Source organism: Panthera tigris, chromosome E1, assembly GCF_018350195.1.
Source record: "Panthera tigris isolate Pti1 chromosome E1, P.tigris_Pti1_mat1.1, whole genome shotgun sequence".
NCBI lineage: Eukaryota > Metazoa > Chordata > Mammalia > Carnivora > Felidae > Panthera > Panthera tigris.
In genome coordinates, this window is record NC_056673.1 from 23,594,135 (window position 1) to 23,611,032 (window position 16,898).

The 16,898-nt window shown below is 40.1% G+C and overlaps 2 protein-coding genes across 7 annotated transcripts in view; one reads left to right on the forward strand and one right to left on the reverse strand.

Annotated features, from left to right (window-relative positions):
• The window catches only part of TADA2A (transcriptional adaptor 2A), a 52,165-nt gene extending 36,174 nt beyond the window's left edge, over nt 1-15,991 (reverse strand). For 2 of the 5 annotated variants that reach the window (XM_042966480.1, XM_042966477.1), the window contains exons 1-4: nt 15,532-15,750; nt 13,650-13,776; nt 4,253-4,359; nt 3,176-3,235 (exon numbers count right to left, since the gene is read on the reverse strand). In XM_042966480.1, coding sequence (XP_042822414.1) covers nt 3,176-3,235; nt 4,253-4,359; nt 13,650-13,674 — 192 coding nt within the window. In that variant the 5' untranslated portion in view covers nt 13,675-13,776; nt 15,532-15,750. Of the gene's footprint in view, nt 1-3,175; nt 3,236-4,252; nt 4,360-5,367; nt 5,481-13,649; nt 13,777-15,531; nt 15,753-15,925 lie in introns of those variants that run through there. The other 3 variants (XM_042966479.1, XM_042966478.1, XM_042966481.1) reach the window with 3 other exon arrangements.
• A 167-nt stretch (nt 15,992-16,158) lies between these two features.
• ACACA (acetyl-CoA carboxylase alpha) overlaps nt 16,159-16,898 on the forward strand; it is a 277,071-nt gene continuing 276,331 nt past the window's right edge. For both annotated transcript variants that reach the window (XM_007096020.3, XM_042967666.1), the window contains exon 1: nt 16,159-16,596. In XM_007096020.3, the coding sequence (XP_007096082.1) occupies nt 16,559-16,596 (38 nt within the window). In that variant the 5' untranslated portion in view covers nt 16,159-16,558. The remainder of the gene's footprint in view (nt 16,597-16,898) is intronic.

Here is a 16,898-nt window from a genome sequence, read left to right on the forward strand (position 1 = left end):
TAGGTTCGTCAGTTATAATAAATGTACTACTCTGATGGGGGATGTTGTTAATGGGAGAGGCTATGCATGGGTGGGGGCAGAAGTATACGGGAAATCCCTATACTTTCTACTCAATTTTGCTGCAAACCTATAAATGCTCCATGAAACAAAGTCTAATATAAAAAAAAATTATTCCAGGGGCGCCTGGGTGGCTCAGTGGGTTGGGCGGCCGACTTCGGCTCAGGTCATGATCTCACGGTCTGTGAGTTCGAGCCCCGCGTCGGACTCTGTGCTGACAGCTCAGAGCCCGGAGCCTGTTTCAGATTCTGTGTCTCCCTCTCGCTGACCCTCCCCTGTTCATGCTCTGTCTCTCTCTGTCTCAAAAATAAATAAATGTTAAAAAAAAAAAAAAATTAAAAAAAAAAATTTTATTCCAAATCTTACAATGAGTGGAGAAACTATTTAGAAGACTGAAAGTGTTAAGAGAGAGATAGCCGAAGTCTAGCCAGTTGGTTGCCAAGAACTCTTACTAAGGAGCATTTCTTTAATTAATTATGGACCAGGCTCTGAGTCTCACCATTGTAGGCCCAGAAACTCATCTTAAACAGGACCCCACAAATAATCAGACTCAGAGATGCTAAAATCCACCCTTTCTAAACTTTTAAGAGACTGAAGTAGATACATTATGGCACTTTGGTAGGCAGAATTCCAAAGATGTGCCCCTTTCCTCCCAAGATTCCTGATCCCTCATTATTCAATCAAATACTAACTAGATACTGTTGATGGGATTATGCTGATGGGATTCAGGCACTAATCAGTTGACCTTAAAGTAGGGAGAGCAGCCTGGATAATTCAGGTGGGCCCAATGTAATCACAGGAGCCTTTAAAAGTAAAAGATGGAGGGGCGCCTGGGTGGCTCAGTCGAATAAGCGGGGACTCTTGGTTTTGGCTCATGTCATGGTCTCATGAACTGTGAGCTCTGAATCAAGCCCTGTGTGGTGCTCTGTGCTAACAGCACGGAGCCTGCTTGGGATTCTCATTCTCTCTCTCTCTCTCTCTCCCCTCTCTGCTCCTCCCCTACTCACACTCTGATCTCTCTCTCTAAATAAACATACTAAAAAAAAAAAAAAAAAAAAAAAAAAAAAAGAAGAGGGAGACAAGAGAAGGGCACCTGGCTGGCTTAGTTGGAAGATGAGACTCTTAATCTTGAGGTTGTAAATTCAAGCCCCTTGTGTGTAGAGATTACTTATAATAAATAAATAAAATTTCCTTTAAAAAAAAAAAAGAAGAAGAAGGGAGGCAGGAGAGTTGGAGAGATTCAGCAAAGATAGGCAGGAGAGGTCAGAGAGGCTCTAGGCATTTCATCAATAACCCTCAAGAACTCCTGGCCATTGCTAGCTTCAAATATGGAGGAAGTGAGGCCTCTAGAGGCCTAGAGCAAGCCCGGGCCAATAGCCAATTAAGGGAAGAGAGTAGCATCAGTCCTAAAACCTCAAGGCAGTGAATACTGTCAATAACCTGAGTGAGAATGGAAGCAGATTGGAAGCAGATTGGAAGCAGATTGGAAGCTGACTGGAAGCAGACTTTCTCCCAATGCATCTAGATAAAAGCCCAGGCTGGCAATACCCTCATTTTGACATTATGGGACCTATAGCAAGCTGGGTGAGCTTAATGGCCTACTGACCTACAGAATTGCAAGATGATAAATTTGTGTTGTCTTAGGCCACTTAATTTCTGATAATATGCTATGGCAGCAATAGAAAACTAACACAAATATCAATGGATTAATCCACAATGTGAAATTATTACTGTTAAGATGCCTAGCCAGTCTTCTTTCTTGTAAGAAAAAGTCAATGGGAGGGCAAATGTAAGAAAGCTACTTGGTGAACTAAGAGTAATGTTCTAATAACTGACAAAACTATCTTGACAAAGATACATATACCTGCAAGGTAGACCATATATTCATTTTTGCTTATTAAAGGGCCCACTCCTCTGACTAGAACTTGGAAGGACACTACCAGCATCTGCCTCTCATTCTTTCTTTAGAGGTGGCAATACAACCAATCAAGTCACTGCCAAGTCTTATTCTGGCCTATAAGCCAGTCTGTCTCTTCAAAGTAATTTTGTGTTTTAAACCATTCACTTTATGTTCATTTTATAACTTAACTCTCAGAGGGTAACTAATTTCTCCAATGCAAGAGGAGGGAGTGCCAGACATAAACTTCACTACTGCCCACAGGAACCACATGGTATCATTAACCAAAACACAGCAACAATACATTCACTATATGTTCATCAATAAACCTAAAATGCCCTATACCTCTTAAACTTACATCAGTAAAACTCAGTAAGTATTTTTTTTTTCATTTTTAAATTTTATTTATTTATTTTGGGGTAAAGTTTGTTTGTTTATTTATTTTGAGATAGAGTTCAAACACGGAAAAGGGCAGAGAAAGAGGAGAGAGGGAATCCCAAGCAGGCCCTGTGCTGTCAGTGCAGACCCTGACTCAGGGTTCAAACCCATGAACTGTGAGATCATGACCTGAGCTAAAACCAAGAGTCAGACGTTTAACTGACTGAACCACCCAGATGCCCCTACTTTTTTTTTTTTTTATAATCTTTAAAACTATTTAACATAAACTCTACCTTCAACATGGGGCTCGAACTCACAACACCAAGATCAAGAGTCATGCTCTACTAACTGAGCCAGCCAGGTGTCCCTCAATAAGTACTCTTAAATTCTTTTTAAATTTGAAACAAAAATCTGAGTATATAAAATGATTTTTTGACTTAAATGCCTTAGTAGATCCATAAGACCCTAAAACACTTACTGGCAGGGAGGGTGCCTGGGTGGTTCAGTCAGTTAAGCCTTCGACTTTTCATTCTGGCTCAGATCATGATCTTGCGGTTCGCTGGATGGAGCCCCCCGTCAAGCTCTGTGCTAACAGTGTGGAGACTGCTTGGGATTCTCTCTCTCTCTGCCCCTCCCTCCCACATGCACACACACACACACACACTCTCTCTCTCTTTCAAAATAACTTAAAAAAAAAAAAAAAACCACTCACTGGGAAATGATTACCTAATTCGGAAGAAGAGGAAAGAAAAGGCAAGGAGATACTTGAAGATGAAGAAAAAAAGACATTCTCAGTACAATACTTGACAAATGAATGGAAATTCCCTGCAACTTCATCATTACCATTATTTCATAAGTATGATCACTTTGATGTTTCTTGTACTCAAATCCTCGAGTGAAACACTGCAAAAGAAAGGAAAATTAAGTTACCAAAAAACTACTTTTTGAAATGCTTTCTTACAGGGTAGAAGATGGTTTGGGGGTACTCTACTCTTGTGATGAGTTTTTAAGAATTCATTCAATTTTGTCTGCAGCCACAAGAGGATGGCTACGTTCATGATCATAGCTCTTCAGTGGCCCTCACAATCTGGGGGGAAAAAACCAGACTTTTTCCTAAGACATCTTCTCTTTTGATTACAGCATAAGCCCTGGAATCAGATGAGCTAAATTTGAATCCTGGCTCCATACTTAAAGTATTTAGGCAATTCTGAGACATGTATTTTTTTTATATTTTAAAACTGTGAAATGAGGATTCATCTTGTAATAAAAAGTATATTACAACTTCCATCAGCCATTTAACATTTCTAAAACTGGGATGCTTCATATAATCAACAGTGTCCTGGGTCCAATAAAATATGTATTTGCTGTGTGACCTTGAGTAAATTACTTAACTTCTCTTTGCCTGAGTTTCCTCTATAAAATGGGGATGCTAATCATACCTACTTCATAGGGTTATAGTGATAAACTAAAGGTTAATTCATATAAATTACTCAAAAGAGTGCCTGACAATAGAGTAAGCACTTATAATTACTATTATTATTATCATCAATTACAGAATGATTATTCCCTTGTTTGTCACCTGTCCAAAGACCACTCTGCAGTAAGACAATAAACAATGTCATAGGTGCCATCAAAAGGAATAATCCTCCAATTCTGTTTCCTGTATCTCAATACTTTAAATCTACTGGCAAAAACAGTTTTGAGCATTAGGTTGATACAGAAATGTGGAATATTCAACAGTTTGTGTCATTCATCTGCTCTATTCCCCAACTTTTCACTGGTAAAATGTATAATGGAAGACAAAGTAGAAGGAACTGATTTAAGAAAGTATGGTCCTTCTGAATAATCTACAGTGATCTCTGAATTTACTATATCCATAAAATTAAGCCAGGAGAAGCAAGCATGTCCTTAATGAGTTACCTGTAAGCAGAGGAAAAAAGGGGGTGGCCCACATTCAGCACACTTGATGTAAGGCTCCATGAGGTAGGAGGAGCAGCCTCGGCAAGGTGGTTTATCAGAGGGATCATCTAGAACAAAAAGAAAAATATACTAGTTTCAAAACATGATTACCTTAAGTGCCAAGAAGGTGAAAATTTGCAAATAACTATACAGGTGGTGAGCTACACGGAAGACCCATTTGTCTTGGAAACAAGATGAGCTCATTCTAAGTAAGAAAAAACAAAAATTATGTTCCTTTTTCTTCAGGGAAGCTTTGTTTCTTCCTACAGTAGTACCTACTACTATACATAGCATTTAAGTAGATAAGTAATTTCCCCTACAGAGAAATTTACAAACACAAGCCGCCCCCCCAACCCCCCGTTATTTGTGCAAGGGAGAAAATGTCACATACCTATATAACACATAGGTATTCTTAGGTAAAACAAATCTGACAAAATGTTAATGATTGTTAAATGTAGGTAGCAGCCAACAAGTGTTCTGTAGTGTTCTTTCAACTTTTCCTTAAGTTTGCAAATTTTCATAATGAAAGTTGGAGGGAAAAACTTTAAATGTATGTCTTGAGGGGTGCCTGGGACGCTCAGTCGGTTGAGTGTCCAGCTCTTCATTTCATCCTGGGTCATGATTTCAAGGTTCATGAGTTTGAGCCCCATACTGAGCTTGGGATTCTGTCTCTCACTCTCTCTGCCCCTCCCTCTCTCTCTCAAAATGAATGAATAAATGTAACAAACAAATAAATAAATGTCTTGGGATATACAACTTTATATCTGAGTTGAAATTTAAACCCAGGAAAGCTCCCTTCCTTTCTCTCACAGTAGAGAACAAAGCAGACCTTCCTCCATTTCCAATGACCATATCATCTCTGAAATATTAAGGCAAGAAGTACAATCCAAACTCTTTCAAGTGATTTAAAGGCCGGTATGTATGTCCCTGGTTGCTCCAAACTCTGCCCCTCTTGAGTTAGGGCAACTTAGCCAAGTAGTTCTCTATGATCAACAGCAGAAGTCGTAAGAAAATACAGGCTTTGAAGGAAGATGAAAGGATTTAATTTGCTTATAGCCTAGGGCAGGGTTTCTCACATTCTGTAATAGCATTTTCCTTCCTAGAGTCAAAGAAACACTCTTCAAGGCACCTTTCCCTCCTTCAAGTGATGATTATTTATTGTTCTTTTCATTTGTTTCTAAATGAAGACCTGGAGGAAAATAACAGGGGAAAGAAACATAATCCTTCTGGCAATAGCTTCAAAATAAATATAGGGAACAGCAACTACCCTACTTCTCCCATTTTAAATTTTGACATGGAACAACAAAAATTGTTTTATATTAAGTCAGATGACAATTTTTACCAAATTACCTTCTTCCTCACATTCTTTTATTTTAATGATGTAAGCTTGTTTTTCTTTCTTCGGGAAAAAAAGTCAGTCCTAGACCCAAGTAAAAGAGCTTTTAAACCTTTACATCAAGAAGTAATTTTTTATTTTTTTATAGAGAGAGACCACTTGTGAGCAGGAGAGAGGTACAGAGGAAGAGAGAGAATCTTAAACTGGTTCCACACTTAGTGGAGAGCTCGACATGGGGCTCGATCTCACAACTGGGAGACTATGACCTGAGACGAAATCAAGAGTCAGATGCTTAACCTACTGAGCCACCACCTAGGTGCCCCAAGAAGGGATTATTTAGTAAAAATCCAATTTATAGTTTAAAAATTTTAGACAACAAAGGCATAAAGTCATCCTCTATTAATATTTTGATTTCTAGTCTTTTATGTATGTGTGTATATATATTTAACAAAAGTGAGATACCATACACGATGTTTTGTAGCCTTTTTCACTTGACAATATACTGTCAAACATCTTTCGTGATAGTACACATACATCATTCTTTTTAATGGATGAATAATATTCCATTGTAACAACCATCTAACCTAATGGTTTTCCACTGCCCCGTAAGAAGGCATTTTGGAAATCTGAGGAAATGTTTTTTCGTTGGCCACAATGACTAGAGAGCACTACTGGCATTTAGCAGGTTTGGGACCACGGATGCTAGATATCCTACAAGACTCAAGACATACCTACACAACAAAAAAGTGGCCTGTGTCCTACATAACTTTCAAGCGTCCCAACAGACTTTCAAGGTGGTGAAAAACCTGTTCATAATTACATGACCTAGAACTTAATTCCATATTACATATAAAACAAAATGTTTTTGATAGTTTTAAAATACATTTAATTTTCTAAGAAGGCAACTGCACGTACTTCTACAGGAGATTATATCTTGTTTTGTTCAGAACTTTACCAAGAGTTATTCAAGCTTGTGGGGTTTCTGAGTCACCAATACAACACACATGAATCACTGTGCTTTTGTAGTTGTAAGATGCACAATGATTCAAAATATGGGTGTTAAGCATCTGACTACTTGTCATTATTATGTCTTCTACTGAAATCGTGTCTAAGCATATTGAGATACATATTATTTTATTATAAATTACATTAGTTCATTATTCTCTTTTATTTATCTTTTGTAGGGCATTATTATTTCTGTTTCTTTAAAATCATGGGTGTAGATGTGCTATGTTATCTGTGTATTTCCTCTCCAAAGAGTGAAGGGGCTCTAAAAATATTCTAAAAAGAAAACATGGGGTCTTGTAAGGCTGAAAACAACAAATCTAACCAGTTCCCTACTGATGAGCATTTATGTTGTTTCCAACTTTTCACTATTATGAAGAATGCTGCTGTATTCCTCAGAAAATATATTTTTCTAGAACTGTCAAGCCTACAGAGGGTTTTTGATACACGTAGCCAAACTCTCTTTCGCAGAGACATTCTACAACTTTTCTATAACCTAGGAGTATGGAAAGACTTTTTTGCCATCATTCAAAATCCAAAGGCAATAAAAGGTTAGTAAGTTTGACTACATAAATAACAGGAACAAAAAACTTCCATGGCAAAAAATACCATAAGCAAGATAAAAAAGGCAAGTAGCCTAGAAGAAATTATTTGCAAACGTATTACAGATAAAGGGCTAAAGTCCCCGATATACAAAAAACTTTTAAAAACTGAGGGGGAGGGGCGCCTGGGTGACTCAGCTGGTTAAGCATCCGACTTCGGCTCAGGTCATGATCTCACGGTTCGAGTTCGAGCCCCACATCCAGCTCTGTGCTGACAGCTCAGACCTGGAGGTTGTTTCGGCTTTTGCGTCTCCCTCTCTCTCTCTACCCCCTCCTCAACTCGTGGTCTCTCTCTCTCTTTCTCTCTCTCAAAAGTAAATAAACATTAAAAAAAATAAAATAAAAACTGAGGGGGAAAAAAACAAAAATCCTATTGCAAAAGAAATGAATAACTAGAAAAAAGGGAGAAAATTTAAAAATGGCCCTCAAACATATGAAATGACATGCAACTGCACTCATAAGAGAAAGCTATAGAGATATAATTTCTCACCCATCAGATTGGCAAAAATTCAAAAGCTTGGTAATACTCTCTTACTAAGAATGTAGAGAAATAGGTATTCTCATATACTGCTAATAGGAATGCATTAGAACATTATTTGTAATTACAAAATACTACCTAGATATCCAACAATGACCTTTACAATCTAATATAGTATTTCCAAGAAGATACTATTAAGTGAAAAAAACCAAACTGCAAAAAAACTTACATAGGATGCTACCTTTCCTGTAAGAAATGAGAGGGGGGAAAAACCCAAACACATGTATATCTGCTTTTCTTTGCAAAAAGAAATAAAGGACAGATAAACTAGAAAACAATGAAGTTAGACACCTACAAAGGGGTGGGGAGGTGATGGAATGGAGTGGAAGAGACACAGAAAGGAGTAACAATTCTCTAAATATATATTTTTGTATAGTTTTGATTTTTGGAAGTGTATGTTATACAAATTTACAAAAAACAAATTAATAAATATAAAAAGGGAAAACAAAAAGCAGAATCAACAAATGAACCCGAAAGTACTTCAAAAGAATACTATAACCACACTGAAAAGGAAAAAAAAATCCAAGTAACTTATGAACATTTAATCATAAGAATAGGGGATATTCTTGGGTGATGCAGGGGAGAATTGCAAACAAATCCTGAACTTGTTGAAGTAAGTCTGTTACATGTAGCGGTATGTAAAAAGCAATTCTGAAATAATTTTGGATGTATTAAAAAACTGAGCAAATGAGTAAATGTGCTGATGTTGGGAGTCAAGGTTCTCACTGAGGAAAGGACATACAAATAAAGAATGGGAGAAAACAAGAAAAAAGCCTATGAAGATGAACGGGATGTATCAGTGTGAACGCATGATTTCTTAAAAGTGTATGTATGAGCAGATATAATGTATGTTGGTATATATGTACACAGCATATATACACATATTTCAGAGCTCTGTGGGCCAAAGGACCAAGATAAAGACATGCTAGTAGCAATGAAAAATGACTAGATCTTGGTCTCTAATGTCATTCCCCTCTAAAAGGACCAGGGCTCCTCAGAGAAGTGGCTAATTCCAGGGCTGGGGCAGGGGAGATACAAGATGCACCTGGAACATATAGCCAAAAAGTAAGGAGATGCTCAAAAAAGTGATGGGTGTTACGTCACAAGGATGCAGGAGACAGAATGAAGGAGCTCTCACAGTGGTCAAATTGGGACAATCTGGGAACCAAAATAAGTATAATAATGAATTATAAACCCTTGAAAATAGGAATTCATGTGTCCACACTTAAGTCAAATAAATAAGGGAGATGGGAGGTGTCTTGATTATATAATCAAAAAATTATAAACACATATCATTATATATATTATCTGTAATACATATAATTATATGAACAGATTATATAAGTGCTAACTAGCAAATTTGGAGAGTGCTGGATTTGGGGGGAAAAAACATCATTTTGCAACCATGACAGTAAAGATTGGATCAGGCAAAAATCATAATGGGTGTTAAATCTAAGGAGAAATTTGATGAGGAGCAAGATATCTTACGGCCTGAAAGTGTCTTCCTATGGATTATTTATTATATGCAAGAGAAAAATACAAAGTATACAGTGGAGAAAAACAAACACCATGACTGGGTCTTCAAAACCATTATCACCAACGAGGGGTAGAGTAAGACCCAAACAAACCCAAAATGAGAAACCTCTATTTTAAAAAGGGGGAGGGAGGAAGGGTGGGCCTGTATTCTTCAAAAGTATCAACATCATGGGGGCACCTGGGTGGCTCAGTCGGTTGAGTGTCTGACTTCAGCACAGGTCATGATCTCATGATTCGTGGGTTCGAACCCTGCATCAGTCTCTGTGCTGACACCTTGGAACCTGGAGACTGTTTCAGATTCTGTGTCTCCCTCTCTCTCAAAAGTAACATAAACATTAAACAAAAAAAAAGTATCAATGTGACTAAAGACAAAGGCTGTGGAAATGTTTCAACTTAAAGAAGGCTAAAGAAACATAGCAACTTAATGTTAGACCTGACCCCTGACTATATCCTGTACTGGAATGAAAAAAAACACCATAAAGGACATTGTCGAGTCAAGCTTACAAAACTGAACAACAGATGGTAGACTGGATAAAAGTATTTTATTGATATTAAGTTCACTAAAGTTGATTACTGAAGTTATAAAACAGAATATCCCTATTCTTAGGAAATAAGCAATAAAGTACTTAGGGGTAAAGGGACATGATCTATGTCCCTTACCTTTAAATGACTCTGAAGAAAAAATGGGGTATCTATGTCTACCTATAAATATATAATACAGTATATAAATATATATTAGATTTAATATACATATTTATATACTTATAAAGAAAGAGAATACGTGCAAATGAGGAAGAAGTTAACAAGTGTATGGGGATTATTTGTATGATTCTTATTCTTCTAACTTTCCTGTACGTTTGAAATTATTTCCAGAAAAAAAGTTCCAGAAAAAAGTTTCAAAATTATTTTATTTTATATTTTTTAATTTTTTAAAGTTTATTTATTTTGAGAGACAGAGGACATGAGCAGGGGAGCAGCAGAGAGAGGGAGAGAGAATTTCAAGTAGGGGCTTGACCTCACAAACTGTTGAGATCATGACCTGAGCTGAAACCCGGAGTCAGACACTTAACTGATTACACCACCCAGGTGCCTCTAAAAATTATCTTAAAAAGGGAAACAGGAGTGGTTTCTGTTTACACTTCCAGCATTAGAAAAATTCATTCAGGTTTTTTCCATATGTAAAATGAGAGATTTGAACTAGATGTGTTTGAAGACTTCATTTTGTCTTAATTTTATAGGAGTATGATGACAGAGTAAATAAGAGGCTTTTTAAGAAATTGCTGAGGGCATTCTTCTCGAAGCTAGAACAAGCAATCCTAAAATTCATATGGAACCACAAAAGGCCCCGAACAGCCAAAAGTAATTTTGAAAAAGAAGACCAAAGCAGGAGGCATTAGCCTCTACTACAAAGCTGTAATCATCAAGACAACATGGTATTTGCACAAAAACAGACACATAGACCAATGGAATAGATTAGAAACCCCAGAACTAGTCCCACAAAAGTATGGCCAACTAATCTTTGACAAAGCAGGAAAGAACATCCAATGGAAAAAAGACAGTCTCTTTAACAAATGGTGCTGGGAGAACTGGACAGCAACATGCAGAAGGTTGAAACTAGACCACTTTCTCACACCATTCACAAAAATAAACTCAAAATGGATAAAGGACCTGAATGTGAGACAGGAAACCATCAAAACCTTAGAGGAGAAAGCAGGAAAAGACCTCTCTGACCTCAGCCGTAGCAATCTCTTACTCGATACATCCCCAAAGGCAAGGGAATTAAAAGCAAAAATGAACTGTTGGGACCTCATGAAGATAAAAAGCTTCTGCACAGCAAAGGAAACAACCAACAAAACTAAAAGGCAACCAACGGAATGGGAAAAGATAGTTGCTAATGACATATCGGACAAAGGGCTAGTATCCAAAATCTATAAAGAGCTCACCAAACTCCACACCCGAAAAACAAATAATCCAGTGAAGAAATGGGCAGAAAACATGAATAGACACTTCTCTAAAGAAGACATCTGGATGGCCAACAGGCACATGAAAAGATGCTCAACGTCACTCCTCATCAGGGAAATACAAATCAAAACCACACTCAGATATCACCTCATGCCAGTCAGTGGCCAAAATGAACAAATCAGGAGACTATAGATGCTGGAGAGGATGTGGAGAAAAAGGAACCCTCTTGCACTGTTGGTGGGAATAGGAATTGGTGCAGCCACTCTGGAAAACAGTGTGGAGGTTCCTCAAAAAATTAAAAATAGACCTACCCTATGACCCAGCAGTAGCACTGCTAGGAATTTACCCAAGGGATACAGGAGTACTGATGCATAGGGGCACTTGTACCCCAATGTTTATAGCAGCACTTTCAACATTAGCCAAATTATGGAAACAGCCTAAATGTCCATCAACTGATGAATGGATAAAGAAATTGTGGTTTATATACACAATGCAATACTACGTGGCAATGAGAAAGAATGAAATATGGCCCTTTGTAGCAACGTGGACAGAACTGGAGAGTGTTATGCTAAGTGAAATAAGCCATACAGAGAAAGACAGATACCATATGTTTTCACTCTTATGTGGATCCTGAGAAACTTAACAGGAACCCATGGGGGAGGGGAAGAAAAAAAAAAGAGAGAGGTTAGAGTGGGAGAGAGCCAAAGCATAAGAGACTCTTAAAAAATGAGAACAAACTGAGGGTTGATGGGGGGTGGGAGAGAGGGGAGGGTGGGTGATGGGTATTGAAGAGGGCATGTTTGGGATGAGCACTGGGTGTTGTATGGAAACCAATCTGACAATAAATTTCATATATTTAAAAATAAAAATAAGAAAAGAAAAGAAAAGAAAAGAAGAGAAGAGAAAAGAAAAGAAAAGAAAAGAAAAGAAAAGAAAAGAAAAGAAAAGAAATTGCTGAGGGGCTCCTGGGTAGCTCGGTTGGTTAAGCATCACCTGATTTTGGCTCAGGTCATGATCTCACAGTTCGTGGGATTGAGCACCCCCATCAGGCTCTGCGCTGACAGTGTGGAGCCTGTTTGGGATCCCCCCCCCTCTCTCTCAAAACTAGATAAACATTAAAAAAAAAAAAAAGAGGGGAGCCTGGGTGGCTCAGTCAGTTGGGCCTCTGACTCAAGGTCATGATCTCATGGTCCGTGGGTTCGAGCCCTCCATCAGGCTCTGTGCTGACAGCTCGGAGCCTGGAGCCTGCTTCAGATTCTGTGTCTCCCTCTCTCCCTGCCCCTCCCCCACTCACGCTCCGTCTCTCAAAAATGAATAAACGTTAAAAAAAAGAAAAAGAAACTGCTGAAGAGGAAACAACACCCAAAAGTGCCTTTTTATTTCTTCTCATTGGGACACTACTAATACCTAACAAGAGAATTCCGATTTCTCTTATCAGAAACAAAGAAAAGACAGTATATTTTCTTCTCCATAGCTGTAGCTGCCTGAATTTATTTTACACATATACCATAATTCTCTGCATTATTACTATAGTGGTTCACTCTTAGAACACAAGTTCCACCTTTTTAAAAGAGAAGGGGGGAGAGGAGCATGTCTTTTATCCTACCACTGATGTTCTTTTTTTTTTTTCTTTTTAATGTTTTTATTTATTTTTGAGAGAGAGAGAGAGAAAGAGAGAGAGACAGCAAGCAGGGGAAGGGCAGAGAGAGGAGACAGAATCTGAAGCAGGCTCCAGGCTCTGAGCTGTCACAGAGCCCAACGTGGGGCTCGAACTCACGAGCTATGTGAGCTTTGGCTCACACCTGAGCCAAAGTAGGTCGCTCAACTGACTGAGTCACCCAGGCGCCCTGCACTGACATTGTTTCTTATCAAGGCATCTGAAATATGTTATTGTTCTAAAGAGTAATCCAACTGCCTTCTTAAGTCTAATTGCAGGTTAATCATACTATGCCGGAGCACAGTTTTCTTATGAGACCTAGAGTGATATGTTTATGTTATTTGTTTCGTGGACAATCCAATAAGTATTGTTAACTTTTTAAAGTTTATTTATTTATTTTGATAGAGCGAATGGGGGAGGGACAGAGAGAGAGGGAGAGAGAATCCCAAGTAGGCTCCACTCTGTCAGCACAGAACCTGATTCAGGGCTTGATTCCACAAACTGTGAGATCATGACCTGAGCCAAAACAAAGAGTCAGACATTAACCGACTGAACCTCCCAGGTGCCCCTAAATATTGTTAATTTTATTCTGATTTTATACCATTATTCCTTTAGGATCAGATTCTCTTGTTTAACTTCAAAGTGCTTATTTTTCTTCTTTGATCAATTCTACTTCAATTTGCTGTTAATATTCGCCTGGGACTTGTTCCCACTATACTTACTGCTGAAGGAACCCAAACGGTCCATTCTCTAATTTGCAAACAATCTTGCTTTGATCTTCCTCAATGCAGTGCTCCTTTAAAAAGAAGTCAGAACTGGCCAAAACATACACCAAAGCTTGATGCCCTCCTATGAACATAAAAAGTAGCACACCAATCAGGAAATAATTCAAAGAAATAAGATACAGAGAAGATGATGCAATGTACTCAATTCTGCCACATCCTAGCTTTGTAATGATAAGCAAATTATTTTACCTCTATAAGCCTATTTCCTCGTCTGTAAAGTGGGTATGATAAACAGTATCTACTTCCTAGAGTTATCATGAGGATTAAATACCAAAATCCATATAAATAATGTACCATGGTACCTGGTACATTATCCACAGTAAGCCCTTTATAAAGGTTATATATCTCTAATACACAACTACTGTTTTTCTCTACCCAGTATTACTTCTCTCCTTAACACTCTTTGCTTTGGTAACCCCACTAGAATGATATGAAATGTGGATGAGTCAGTTTCCCAATCACAATACTCTATACTTCATCCCCACAGCTAAAGCAACCAGCTATCTTATGGAAATCTGAATCTTCAGTAAGACATGGAAGGAAGAAGGCAGTTGGAGCCCAGTCATTCACTAATCAAAGAATTTGGTCCATGAGCTCTGGCTGTTGAGATCCCCATCCCCAAGGGTGGCCCAACTGTTTAGTTTTTCTTCTCATTTCTCTACCTTTCTAATAATAGTTTAATATGAATGAGTTTCTTTTTAGTAGAAACCAAGGAACCCTGTCTATTACAACATACATTTGTTCACTTAGTTACTCTTTGAACAAGTACTTAATGTTTGTACAATGTACAAAGTATTTTCTTGAAGGTAGAAATGAAATCATATTTCACACTAACCCAAGAAAATATCCATCTTTCTTCTATAGTCACATAGCTCCTTAGCTATCTCCTTTCTGACATTTTTCATTCTACTTTGTGAGGATTACTTCTGGATGCATATTTTTTCCATTTCTAGACTAAATGAAAGCAGGGACTACTATCCAATACACATCTGCATGCTTTGAAGTGCAAACACAGAGAAAGAATAAAGAAAATGTAATGGACAAATGTTAGTTTTAACTAAATGTTCATCTGTAGTTCTCTTGGAGTGACTTCTTTAACCTGGTATTCTGAGCTTAAGGTATAATTAATCATTAAGTCATATGACATTCAGATAGCATTGGCTAGCAACAACTTGTCTTTTCTGAAATGGGCTGGGATAGGATGGTTCTCTGCCTGCTCTAGTCCCAGGGAGTTAGTCTCCGAAGAAAAATGGCTTTAGCAAGAGGTATTATGTACTCAGTAATAAAATAATGGCCAACATTTACTGAACTTTTCTTATGTGCCAGGTACCGTTGTACCACTGTATGTGGATTATCTTTGAATCCTCCCAACCTTCTCAGGCATGCTGCTTTTTTAAAGAAGGAAGCTCTGAGACTACTACCTGCACAATGTCTTAAAGATTGTGAACAAAAGGGACATTTCAACAGAGGTTAACAGAAATGATCAAATAAAGGATGTATAAACACTCCACATCACAATCGCAATATCGCAATAAGCGTAATTTTCTTTTTGCCCCTCCTTTCTTCTCACAAGAGATATTTCTGACACCAACATCCATGAAAGGATGGGTGGTGGCTCCAAATTAACATCTGCCAAATTCAAAGTCACTGGGAGAAGGAAGGCAGGCACTGTGAAGAACGGCATTCTGTGTGGCGCGGAGGATAGGTGCAATCTTTGGAATTTTGCAAACAAGGATGAGTTCCTCGCTTCGTTCCTTATTGAACTGTGTGATCTTGGGCAAGTCATTTCACCTGAGCCTCAGTCGGCCTCAGCTCCTACCTAGTGTGCGAGGCCCACTTGCAGACTGGAAAAGTAACGTCGGTCAGGTGCATGGCCCAGAGCTGCTGTTGCTAGCGTAATTAGGCGCGCCACTGTACAGACAGGAATCCCGAAGCTCTAAGCCGCTCACTGCCGCCCAGGGCCGCCCAGGGGGCGGGGCGCGCCAGACTCGCCGCCAGGCGGGGCCGAGGGGTCAGGCCGGGCCCGCGCCGCCCTCCCCCAAGCGCGGCGTAGCCCCACACCTCCCCACACCATCCGCCCGCCTCGTCCCCCAAGCCGCCAGGGCTCAACGCCCGACCCCTCCCCCGCCGCAACTCGCGGCCCCCGTCACCCCCTCGGCCGCCAGAGAGCTCGCGCCCCGTCGCCACCCACCCCACAGCGCCTCGTGCCTCACCTCGTCGCGTCCCTTTCTTCCGCGCCGCGGAGCCGCCTGCCGCGCGCGCCCCCGGGCGTGCGTGCTCGTTCCCGAGCGGCACAGGCGCGAGCGCGCCGCCGCCGCCCTTCCCCTGCCTTCGCTGCCCCGCCGTCGCCGTTGCCGCCGCCGCCGCCGCCGCCGCCGCCGCCCCCGCCCCCTCCGCCCCCTCGGCCCGCGCCCAGGCCTCGCCGCGCGCCCGCCGCGGTCCTCTGGCAGAGGCCCGGAGGGGGGTAGGGCTGACTGAGTAGCTTGCCTGACTTGAGTCCGGGCAGCAGTCACTTTTGCGTGTGGCGCGCTGCGGGTCGCCAGAGGCTTACCGGTGCGTGGCGCCGTTCGATCCGCGCCAGAGTGCGGTGAGGTGGAGCGGGCCGGTACCGTCCTGCTTTTGTGTTTCTAACATTCCCACCCCCCGCCCCTGTTGCAGCGAAGGAAACTGGGGCCAGTCGGGTTTTGCAGTGCTGCTCGTGGATTAACTAGAGTGACTGAATGGTGTAAGGGTAAACAGGGTACGTTTTATTCAGATGCTTCTGGAACGTCGAAATTCTCTTCTTTGGAAAGAACCATCCCCTCTTTGGGCTTCAGGGGCCCAGATAGAGGCGCAATGATGAGAGGATGTGGTGGTCCACTCTGATGTCAATCTTGAGGGCTAGGTACGTCCCAACATCTCTTTTTACTACTACTAATTATTATAATAGCTACCATTTGTCGAGTGTTTATTGCATGCCAGGCATTGTACAAAGGCGCTTACATCCATGGTGTCATTTTAATCTTCAACCTTGTGAGGTAGGCACTATTATTATCCCCATTTTCCAGGTGAAGACGTGGAGACTGGCTTATAAATACCTTGGGATCACGGGGCTAGGAAGTGTTGGGAAGGGGATTCAAGCCGTGGTTAATTTCACCGTTATGCGGTTACATCTGTTTAGAAGTCTGTTTCATAAAAATGCCCAAC